Genomic DNA, 12,204 nt, shown 5'->3' with positions numbered 1-12,204 from the left:
TGGAGTGGGTCTAGGGTGTCAGGTAGGGTGGAGGTGATATGGTCCTTGGCCATCTAAGGCCTTAAAAAAAAATTAAAGCTGCTGTCCAGTCGGAATCAACATACTGGAAATGTTAACTGGGGATGTCCTATATATTTCCTCTAGGTATGAGTGTGCATGTGATATTATGGAGTATGTAATTATTAGTCCACTAACAGGTGTTTCTCAGCGCCTAAAGACCTGCCTGCCGCAGCACATTGAAGCACGACCACTCTAAACCCACACTGATCATTTAGCTCAGCTATGGAATGTATGGGATCCACAGAATTCACACACACATCTGCTTTTTAAAAAGAGCCTTTATTTTTTAACAAACACAGTGGCAGTGGGGGGGGGGGGGGGGTCTTCATTCACTGCAGGTCCTCATCATCAAACAAATCCTCGAAGTCTGAGAGAAACAGATAGAGAAAAACAGAGAGACCGAGTGAGAAACAGAGACAGGGAAGCAGAGACAGACAGAAAGGATAGGTCAGTGAGTTTCTGATTTGATTGACAGCTCCTATGTGCTGACACTTAGATGACTGACATGATAGGCATGCTGAAGTTTGAAAAACATCCTAAAATAGTTATGTATGATTCATAACAGATCATGCAGTAGTACCATATGTTAGTATTTGGTATGTAGTATCTGGGCTCTCAAGACTTCAGGTTCTAGGAGGGGTTTGGTGTTAACAGATGTGAGTGCTGCTTTAGGGGAGCTACAACCACTAAAGGACACAATCACAGACACCACAGAAACACAGGGGAATGTGTTTTTCTGCTGGGTGTGCGTGTGTGAAACGTGGTGTGTATGTGTGTTCAAAGCGGCAGGCTGGCTAAGTGTCCTGCTGAGTTTCAGTCTAACAGGAACCATAAACCCCTTGATCATCCCCCTCTCCTGTCCCCCTCCTCCTCCTCCTCCCCTTCTACCTGTCCTCCTACTTGTCCTACTCCCCCGCTACCTGTCCTCTCCTCTCCTCCTTGTTCTCCTCCCCCTCAACCTGTCCTCCTCCCCCTCAACCTGTCCTCTCCTCTACGCCTTGTCCTACTCCTCCTCTACCTGTCCTTCTCCCCTCTTCCTTGTTCTCCTGTCCTCCTCCACCTCTACCTGTCCTGCTCCCCTCTCCTCTCCTCCTTATCCTCCTCCCATCTCTTCTCCTCCTCCCCCTCTTCTCCTCCTTGTCCTCCTCCCCCTCTTCTCCTCCTTCCCCTCTTCTCCTCCTTGTCCAACTCCCCCTCTCTTCTCCTCCTTATCCTCCTCCCCTCTCTCCTCCTTGTCCTCCTCCTCTCTTCTCCTCCTTGTCCTCCTCCCCCTCTCTTCTCCTCCTTGTCCTCCTCCCCCTCTTCTCCTCCTTGTCCTCCTCCCCCTCTCTTCTCCTCCTTGTCCTCCTCCCCCTCTCTTCTCCTCCTTGTCCAACTCCCCCTCTCTTCTCCTCCTTGTCCAACTCCCCCTCTCTTCTCCTCCTTGTCCAACTCCCCCTCTCTTCTCCTCCTTGTCCAACTCCCCCTCTCTTCCTCCTTGTCCAACTCCCCCTCTCTTCTCGCTTACTTTACATAGTTAACCATCTCATCTGCCATTCCTCCTGTCCTCTCGCTCTACTCCCCCACTCCTCCCATTCCCCCTTCACCTACTACTACCCCTTACATCTCCTTCTTTAGCGTTCCTCTCCTCTTTTTAATGATCAGTTTCTAGGTCATGTGCTACTGAGACAAACTGTTTGTCCTGTAGCTAACTGCCAGATTAAAAACACATTAGCTACATTGTGTGGTGTGTGTCTGCGTTTGTGTAAATTGAGGTTTACATGGAAAATACGTGTGTTAGTTACTGAGATACGGCCCTGTTGGCAAAACAAACACAAACAGAACTAGTGATGTAACGATTCACCAACACGCATCAGTCCCCGGTTCAAATGTTTAAGGATGCAAGTGTATCGCGGATCCCAAACTGATCCAAATGTAGCATGCAATGGTCAGAAAACAGATTCAAATGTTGTGAATCTCCGGTTCACATTTTTGTGTTTGCACATATTACGTTATTTCTACCATCCTAAAATACCTCTATTCTTTTGTGACAACTGAAGCGTCCTCTGTTTCAGTGTGGAACTGCTTTGACAGTCATTTTGCATGCCAGACAACAACCCCAGGTAATACCAGGAGCCTAGTCAAACTGCCTGCGCACTGTGCCCTGCTCCACTCGCTGACCAACCCCAGGTAATACCAGGAGCCTAGTCAAACTGCCTGCGCACTGTGCCCTGCTCCACTCGCTGACCAACCCCAGGTAATACCAGGAGCCTAGTCAAACTGCCTGCGCACTGTGCCCTGCTCCACTCGCTGACCAACCCCAGGTAATACCAGGAGCCTAGTCAAACTGCCTGCGCACTGTGCCCTGCTCCACTCGCTGACTAACGCCAGCTAGGCGGCCTGTTCTTCAGCATTGAAATGCTTAAACAGTTTGAGTGATATCTGGCTTCATTAGTGGAGTGACAGCCGGTGTCATTTGGTAGGTTATTGTTATCTATGCGCTGTTAAAAACAGTGTTTTACCGGAGAGAACAAAAAGAATGGGAGACAGAACTCTGAACGGGGCTTAGAACCGATTTTATTTGGATTATTCAGGTTCATCAGCAATTGTTTGGATTGACACAATCAGTGTCATTTCACTGTAAGGTCTACCTGTTGTGTAACAAATAACATTTGATTTTCGAAAAATATTATTTGTCTTTAAAAAAAATATATATATATATATATACAAACTATAGTTTTGGCAAGTCGGTTAGGACATCTACTTTGTGCATGACACAAGTCATTTTTCCAACAATTGTTTTACAGACAGATTATTTCACTGTATCACAATTCCAGTGGGTCAAAGTTTACATACACTAATTTCTTGCCTTAAACAAACATACCAGATAAGGATGTTATGGCTGTAAAGCTTCTGATTAGGCAAATTGACATCATTTGAGTCAATTGAGGTGTACCTGTGGATGTATATCAAGGCCTTGTTTACAAACTCAGTGCCTCTTTGCTTGACATCATGGGAAAATCAAAAGAAATCAGCCAAGACCTCAAAAAAGAAATTATAGACCTCCACAAGTCTGGTTCATCCTTGGGAGCAATTTCCAAACGCCTGAAGGTACCATGTTCATCTGTACAAACAATAGTATGCAATTATAAACATCATGGGACCACGTAGCCATCATACCGCTCAGAAAGGAGACGCGTTCTGTCTCCCAGAGATTAACGTACTTTGGTGCAATTTAAATCGATGTTGGAACAACAGCAAAGGACCTTGTGAAGATGCTGGAAGAAACGGGTACAAAAGTATCTATATCCACAGTAAAACAAGTCCTATATCGACATAACCTGAAAGGCTGCTCAGCAAGGAAGAAGCCACTGCTCCAAAACTTCCATAAAAAAGCCAGACTACGGTTTGCAACTGCACATGGGGACAAAGATCGTACTTTTTGGAGAAATGTCCTCTGGTCTGATGAAACAAAAATAGAACTGTTTGGCCATAATGTCGCAAGCCGAAGAACACCATCCCAACCGTGAAGCACGGGGGTGGCAGCATCATGTTGTGTGGGTGCTTTGCTGCAGGAGGGACTGGTGCACTTCACAAAATAGATGGCATCATGAGGGAGGAAAATTATGTGAATATATTGAAGCAGCATCTCAAGACATCAGTCAGGAAGTTAAAACTTGGTAGTGAATGGGTCTTCCAAATGGACAATGACCCCAAGCATACTTCCAATGTTGTGGCAAAATGGCTTAAGGACAACAAAGTTAAGGTATTGGAGTGGCCATCACAAAGCTCTGACCTCAATCCTATAGAAAATTTGTGGACAGAACTGAAAAAGCATGTGCGAGCAAGGAGGCCTTTAAACCTGACTCAGTTACACCATCTCTGTCAGGAGGAATGGGCCAAAATTCACAAACTTATTGTGGGAAGCTTGTGGAAGACTTCCCAAAATGTTTGACCCAAGTTAAACAATGTAAAGGCAATGCTACCAAATACTAATTGGTTGCATGTAAACTTCTGGCCCACTGGGAATGTGATGAAAAAAATAAAAGATGAAATAAATCATTGTCTACTATTATTCTGACATTTCACATTCTTAAAATAAAGTGGTGATCCTAACTGACCTAAAACAGGGATTTTTTTAACCAGGATTAAATGTCAGGAATTGTCAAAAACTGAGTTTAAATTTATTTGGCTAAACGTTTGACTTCAACTATGTGTATCTACACATTGGGTGACGAGCACTTTGCATGACCGAAACGAGAAGATCTCTCCGTAAAAACGTCCAAATGAGATCGGGGTGAAATCCAAAATTGTGCTATATATTCATTGGCTATGTCATAGTGCATTTGTAAATGATCAATATTGATCCATTACAAGCTCAAACACTTAATCTGCAAAAAGGACAAGTTAATGTGGGTGATGGTGATTTCAGAACCAAAGGTGCCTACGTAGTACATGCACCATAGACATATATCATTTACACACACACACACACACACTTTATCAGCAGTAGATTTGAATTTAGAATGGGAAATGAATGTGTTTATGCAAAAAAATGTAGGGCATCGTATCACATTATATCGAATTGATTAGTTTCAAACTAACTAAAACATATCTTTCCTGTATCGTATAGGAGCCCGTGTATCTAGATATGTATGGAACCGTCTTGAAAGGGAAAGATGCACATCCCTACACAGAACACTTTTAGTATACCCCTCCCTAGTCACATAGATCCTTGACATAGCCTCTACACAGTCTAGCCCAGTGTCTCCCCCAACCTATTCTCCAGCATTTCCAGCCATTCCACTTATTTGATCTATTCCCGCAGCAATACACCTGATTCAACAGGTGATCCGCACTCTATTAGATTAAATCAGGAATTCTAGTATCGGAATATAACAAATAAGTGTAATGACTAGAGTTACTCAAGAATAGGTTTGAGAAAAACGTGTCTATTCTAGCCTCCTGCCCTGCCTACCGTGTTAGTGTGTATGTATCTCACCGTTGAAGAAGTCTGAGTGCACTGCTTTCTCATTTGCTGCCAGGTCCATGAGCAGACCGCTGCTGCCCCCTGCCTGAAGAACACACACCAGGTACAGTTTCATAATGTTAGCCATTTATCAACGTACATAAAACACATGAGCTCAACACGAAAAGTACAATAAATCAAAGACAGTTCGTTCAGTCTACAGACAAAAGGGTACCCGTGTAACTAGCTAACGTTAGGTTAAAGACAACTAACGTTATATGTGATAACGCTACAGCTACACAACACTCTAGCCTCTGACAAAATGCAGATATATGCCTTCTAAACATATCTAGCTAGCTAACGTTAGTAGTAGCAAGTTCCCAACAACTGTGTGTTGAACAAGATGACTGGATAACAGCGGGCGTTTTTTGTATCCCAGTCACATACTGTAGTTACTGTTGGTGGCTAGATGACCGTTGGCGTTAACATGGTAACGTTAGCTAGCTAGGTCGGTGATTCTTTCGTGTAACCTGATGATTACTAACCTCGTCTAGATCCACATAAGGCCCGGCGCCTTCAGGGAACATCTCGTCCACCGCTGGTTTCATGATAGTTTCTGTCTGACGAGTTACCGTAATGAATATTAACGTTAGCTACCAAGCTGTTTTCTGTCAAAGTAACAAAACAAACCGGACCTTTCTTCTTCTATGATATATGGCGTCCCGAAAACAACCGTTAAAGGTGCATGCCGCCACCTACTGTGCTGAAGTGTGTGGTCAATCACGGTTTACAACATTAGCTCCACATTTCTAAATCCTCCTACCTAAAGCAGTACTTCTAAGAAAATAAAAAAGAGCCCTACTAACTTCTAATAGACCATCCCCCAAATCCCTTCCACCCCCCCCCCCAAACCCGTCCAACCTCAATGACCCTACACTTCAATCTTTCTCTCTCAACATACTAACAACAATATAATAACACATGCTCTACTGTTTCATCAACAATACACTCCTGACACAAACCATTCACATGCTTGTCATCCAGATGTAATGACGAGTACAATGTCCTAGGTGTAATCGAGCAAACATCACCTCTTCCTTCCTAATCTGACTTTTTAATCTTGGTCCACCGACCTTTCTTTCATATAAATGCCGTCCCTTGGCCTCAGAGTCCCATCTCTTCTGCCACACATCTATCAAAATGGCTCTGATCTTATATTTGGCCTTATCACTACCCAGTGGAAAATTAATATCAATTATATTTTGTTTCAAAGCTCTTTAACTATCTGGTCTACAACTTCATTCCCTTCCACACCCGAATGTGCTGGGACCCAGCAGAATCTCACTACTACAGCCAGTCTCTCAATTCTCTATAATACCATGAATGCCTCCAATAGTAGGTCACTCCTATTAGATTTACCAGATGATAAACTATTCACTGCTGACATGGAATCTGAGCCTACTCACTTCTTCTTCTTTAAGGTTGGTGTATTGCCACCACCTACTGTACAGGGTAGTGAAACAAAAATAACATCATACAAAATGTAACAAAAAGAAATAACACAATGATGACTATTTTCTCAGATGTTCTCTCTGTTTGCGCTGTAACAAAGTCCACCTTAGCATGCAGGATGTCAGTATCTCTCTAGTGTCTCTACACCTACTAACATTATTTCTTCAACATCACTCCTTTCTTCCACTCTTCTCGCTTCCTCCGAATAGGAGACATTCTGGACAGGCCTTATTCTTGCCACCTCTGTCTCCTTCACCCGAACAGGAAACTTCAGGAATTTGGGTGCATGTTCACTACCACAATTGCAGCATTTAGATTTAGCTGGCATATGATACTCCTCCCGTCTATAAACACTTTACACATGCATGGGTTTGGTCACGTAGGCTCTCAGGGTATCTCAGTGGTGGAAAACGTACTCAAATGTCATACTTGAGAAAAAGTAAATATACCTTAATAGAAAATGACTAAAGTCAAAGTCAAAGTCAAAGTAAATGAAATTGCTAAAATATACTTAAGTATCAAAAGTAAAAGTATTAATAGTCTCAAATTCCTTATATTATGCAAACCAGACGGCATAATTTGTATTGCATGTTTTATTGACGGATAGCCAGGGGCACACACCAACACTCAGACATTCATTTACAAATTAACTATTTGTGTTTAGGTAGTCCACCAGATCAGAGTCAGTAGGGATAACAAGTGATGTTCTTTTGATAAGTGTATGAATTAGACCATTTTCCTGTCAAAATGTAATGAGTACTTTTGTGTTTCAGGGAAAATGTATGGAGTAAAAAGTACATTATTTTCTTTAGGAATGTAATGAAGTAAAAGTTGTCAAAAATATAAATAGTAAGTACAGATACCCAAAAAAACTTAAGTTATACTTTAAAGTAATTTTACTTAAGTACTTTACACCACTGGTATGTCATAAAACCCAAATAGAAAGGCAGAGACTCTTCTTCAGAAAACAACAGAATGGATGGAGTGGGCTTCCTCGCTTCATCCACCATGCGGGTCAGTCGGTGTGCACCAACCACTTGATCCAATTCTTCACGTATATCCTTTGCATTCACCTCATGTGGCACCTCAGAGATAACACCCTTCATAGGAGCCCTGCTTCGAAGATCCACACATCACACATTCCAATCTGATATTTTCTTGAGGCCACTTCTCGTTACTCTCACCAACACCACCTTACCCAATGCAGCCGTGATTTTCATAGAGACTACAAACAGATCTCCCAGGTAACTCCATCAATCCAAAACCCTTACTCCGACCATAAAAAAAAACTAGGCTTGGATTGACAAGATTCCACTACTATTTTACTTCTCTAATTTCCTTATGTGTTCTCCACTGTATTCCAATTCTTCTCATCTCCACTCGACACGCCATCTGATTCAAACAGAACAACTGCTTCCGCCATCTTCCAACAACAAGTTCCCGACAATCAGCCTCCCCATCAAAGTTTCCCCTAGCATAGATCAACGCCACTTCTTCTTATTCTTTGTCACGCCCTGACCTTTGATATCCCTGTTTTTCTATATATTTTGGTTAGGTCAGGTTGTGACTAGGGTGGGTACTATAGTTTTTGTACATTCTATGTTTTGTATTTCTATGTTGGCCTGATATGGTTGCCAATCAGAGACAGCTGTTTATCATTGTCTCTGATTGGGGATCATATTTAGGCAGCCCTTTTCCCCACTTTCTGGTGTGGGATCTTGTCTATGTATAGTTGCCTTAGCGCACATCAGTAGCTTCACGTTTTGTTTGGTTGTTTTGTTAATTGAGTTTCGATGTATTAAAATTATGTGGAACTCTACTCATGCTGCGCCTTGGTCCGATCCTTACGACGAATGTGACATTCTTCTTTAAATTTGCATACACCGCCACCTACTGTACTGGAGTGTGAGGTGGGTCACGGCCTCCCCATTCATCCCTATCAACTACACCCATTAAAACCTCACCACTATTCCACTACTTGGCCCCATCTGATCCTACACCAGCCCGGCAGCCTGAGAGGACGGGACGCTATCGTTCAGCACACCTTGTAACTCTTCTGCAGTAAAATCCTGTACACCCAAGAACCTCTCTGCAGCTGCCACCACATCTATTTTCTGTGATTTACGTTCCATTTCTGCAGTAAGGTTGATAACCATTGGTTATGAATGCTAAGAAATCAACCTTACTGAAGAAGCACGTTATTCCTATCACTTTCTATTGGCCTTGGCCTACTCACAAGGAGCCTCTTAGGATCCCTCGCCCTGGACCCATCTTCCTCTACTACTCTCTTCACTGCCTCCGCAGTCACAGCAGACTGTCACAGTTGCCGTCTTCACGGGTCCACCTGAACCCGAATCCCCGAGACCCAACCCGGGACCTAAGTGGGTCCAAAATTCTAACTTTTCCCTCGGGTCCTGGTCAGGTCCTGTTTGATTGACATCAGGTCTCGAGTCTATGTAACTACAGCTGATAGACCTGAATGGACCCGACCTCAGCTCTGCATAGCCCATAGCATACTTAATTTACGCTGACAAGGTGAATATATTGACTTATTGAAGGCCAACAGAGAGGACCTTCCCGAGGCACATGGTGCAGAGTGCCTGCTCCTTCTGGATGGAAGAAACGTAAAAAATCATCACGAGTCCACTTTGAGTTACTTTCACAGACTCCACAGTCCCCAACCTCTTCTCCACCCAACCTGACACCACATATGGACCAGCCAGAAGGCAAGGATCCATTCATTCCAAACATCTCACTCACACCGGGCCAGAATCATCTTTGTCATCATAGGGACGATTACCTGCCTCCGCAGGTAATTCATTCTCACTCTTGTCAAGTTCCATTTCTGACCTACCAGAGTAAGTTTTTTTTCTTTTTGTGCTTGACACCAATCTTCCTCACCACCGCTTGCCTCTACACCAGGGCTCTTCAACCCTGTTCCTGGAGAGCTACCATCCTGTACGTTTTCACTCCAACCCTAATCTAGCCCACCTGATCCTAAGAATTGGCAGCTGGTTGAGTAGCTGAATTAGGTTAGTTACATGTAGGGTTAAAGGGAAACCCTACAGGAGGGTAGCTCTCCAGGAACATGATTGTAGAGCCCTGCTCTACACTCATCTTCTTTTCTCGTAACACCACGTTTTTTTTGGTAACAATATAATGGGCTCGACTGTTACAAGGAATCAACCGGTGGTTTGGGTGTAGGTAGAGATTGAAGGTTGGCTAAAATGTAGATAAAACTATGTAAAATATTGGACAAACACCCAGGTGATGAAAGGAGTAACATACCTAGGATTGCAAACTCATAGGTAATTGTAAAATAAATCTATATTTTGTGTAAATTCCACATACAAAATCCCTATTACATTTCAATCCTTGCAAGTATCCAAATTAAAGACAGTAAATTATGACAACGAGATCACATTTCTTGTCAAAATGTATTATTATTGCACATTACATTGATATAACTTTTTAGATTATAGCAGTGTTTGGAATTAAGGTGTTTTTCTCATCTGTGAGATGCATTCATATATTTAATGATAGGTCCAAATACATATTTATATAACCTTGTTTTTTAAATGCATTTCAATTGACAATATGACTTATCCTTATGTTGCCCTCTTTTCCTCCCTCCCCCTCTCCTTATGTTCTCCCCCTATTTCCTCCCTTCCTGCCCCTCTCCCCACCTTCTCGATCTCATTCTCCCTCTACCCTCCTTCTCTCTCTCTCCTCAATGTTCATGTCCCTCGTTGGTCTCATATCCCAGTGTGTCTCCCAGGTGTTGGTGAGCATAGAAGGCCCGGGCCATTTCATTGATGTGGTTGTAGGCTCCAATAGACCTGAAGTACTCTACGTAGTGCCAGAAGTCTGAGGTGGTGTAGGGCCAGTATGGGACTGCCGGGGGCTCATCATATGGAACTACAGACACACAGACAGAAAAAAATCACAACACTCACTGACTGACAACCCCAAGGAAGGCTACATAATATAATAATCACGTAGGGCCTATCAGCACATGTTACAGAAGGTCTCAGTGTTTGTGTGTGTGTGTGTGTGTGTGTGTGTGTGTGTGCGTGCGTGCGTGCGTGCGTGTGTGTGTGTGTGTGTCTATTTTACCTCCTTCAGGGGTGAAGGCTCTGGCATCTGTAAAGAGGAGAGGGGGAGAGATGGAGAGAAGTTTAGCATTCTGGAGCATTTCACGTATTCCACACACAAAGAAGGGATTGAGAGTTCGGAAAAATTAGCCCCTCCCTGAGGACTCTGGGATACCTGAAGAAACTTTCTTCCTTCCTCCTCAAATATTATTCCTCACTGGGTTTACACACACACACACACACACACACACACACACACACACACACACACACACACACACACACACACACACACACACACACACACACACACACACACACACACACACACAGTGCTCTTTGTCCACATGCAGTTCTCATAACAAACCTCTCCTTATGTATGCAGAAAGCGGTAATTCCTGAATCCACAATTAAGTCAGTTATCTCCAGCTCTGAGTCAGTTAACTTCTAATGCTGTGTACTTATTCTAGCACTTTAATATGGATTAACTACATACAACGACACACAATATGGATTACACATATAGCACTATTTACTAATAGATTTTACATAAAATGCTTAACATCAGTCCCGGCCTAAACCCCCTAAGAGCAAGCAGAAGGTAAAATAACTGAGGGTATCCCAGAGGTTGCTGATGATTAGTAATAGTTTCAGGAAACACTGCTGTAATGGAGACTTCTATTTGCAGCCTCATTTTAATGGAGGCAGAGAGACTCACCAGTGAGCTTACAGGTGATGAGACAGAGGAAGAGAATACTAAGCTGAACCAGCAACTTCATCCTGACTTCTGAAAACACAAACACATTATTATAATTGTTTTAAACTTTATTTTAACAGGGTGTCAACACTGAGACCGAGGGTCTCATTTCCAGGTGAGCCCTGTGGACACAATACACATTGAGATACAATATACACATTTAAAACTACACATGCATAAATACGCAAAATAAAAAAATACAATCATAAACAACAGTTACATTTCTCAGCTACTAGGTCCTCAATCAACACTCTAAACGGCCCGAGAGGACATTGTAAAAACACATAATATACGAATAGCCTAGAGTTCATTGAAGACAACCCCCCTAAACTACTAACTCTAAACTGTACATATTAATCAGAATCAAAACAACAACACTGGGTTGTAGTGAGAAGAGTCTTGTTATTTTTACCTGTGTGTGTCGTTCCAGAGGTGCTCTCTGTCTCGGGGTCTAGAAGAGTCTCAAGCTCACGGCAGGAATGAAGCAGCAGGATCCTGTTATAAGATCACACGTCCCACCCAATACACACATACACACAGCCCTCCCCACATACCCTTGTCACAACCACACGTCTTCAGTTTGAGGCCAGAGAACTAACTCATGCTGTCGGCATTATATTCATCCCATGAAGCAACCATCACCATTGTTACATAGCTTGACATTAAATCAATCAAACCACATTATAAACTAACAGGTCTACCACTACAGTTTGCAAAGTCTATAAATATAAAATCATGTGATAGATAGATAGTAGAACTTAGATGGTACAGCTGTAGGATCTTAATTTGAGCCAGTTTGCTACAGCAGGAAAATAATCCTGCAGCAGCAGTAT

At 42.8% G+C, this 12,204-nt stretch overlaps 2 protein-coding genes across 2 annotated transcripts; both read right to left on the bottom strand.

Annotated features, from left to right (window-relative positions):
• Nucleotides 1-323: 323 nt before the first annotated feature.
• On the bottom strand, nt 324-5,741 carry cops9 (COP9 signalosome subunit 9). The gene is made up of 3 exons (XM_064949912.1): nt 5,554-5,741; nt 5,042-5,114; nt 324-427 (listed from the first exon to the last, which is right to left on the bottom strand). The coding sequence occupies exons 1-3, from the start codon at nt 5,614-5,616 to the stop codon at nt 390-392; spliced, it is 174 nt and encodes a 57-aa protein (XP_064805984.1). The 5' UTR covers nt 5,617-5,741; the 3' UTR covers nt 324-389.
• Nucleotides 5,742-10,199: 4,458 nt separating this feature from the next.
• otos (otospiralin) lies at nt 10,200-11,855 on the bottom strand. Its single transcript, XM_064949911.1, has 4 exons — nt 11,784-11,855; nt 11,333-11,401; nt 10,637-10,663; nt 10,200-10,438 (listed from the first exon to the last, which is right to left on the bottom strand). Exons 2-4 carry the CDS (start codon nt 11,391-11,393, stop codon nt 10,251-10,253), a joined length of 276 nt encoding a protein of 91 aa, XP_064805983.1. The 5' UTR covers nt 11,394-11,401; nt 11,784-11,855; the 3' UTR covers nt 10,200-10,250.
• Nucleotides 11,856-12,204: the final 349 nt, after the last annotated feature.

Source organism: Oncorhynchus masou, chromosome 30 (genome assembly GCF_036934945.1).
Source record: "Oncorhynchus masou masou isolate Uvic2021 chromosome 30, UVic_Omas_1.1, whole genome shotgun sequence".
Lineage (NCBI taxonomy): Eukaryota > Metazoa > Chordata > Actinopteri > Salmoniformes > Salmonidae > Oncorhynchus > Oncorhynchus masou.
Note: the sequence above shows the minus strand (reverse complement) of the source record. Positions and strands in the feature narration are given on the sequence as shown.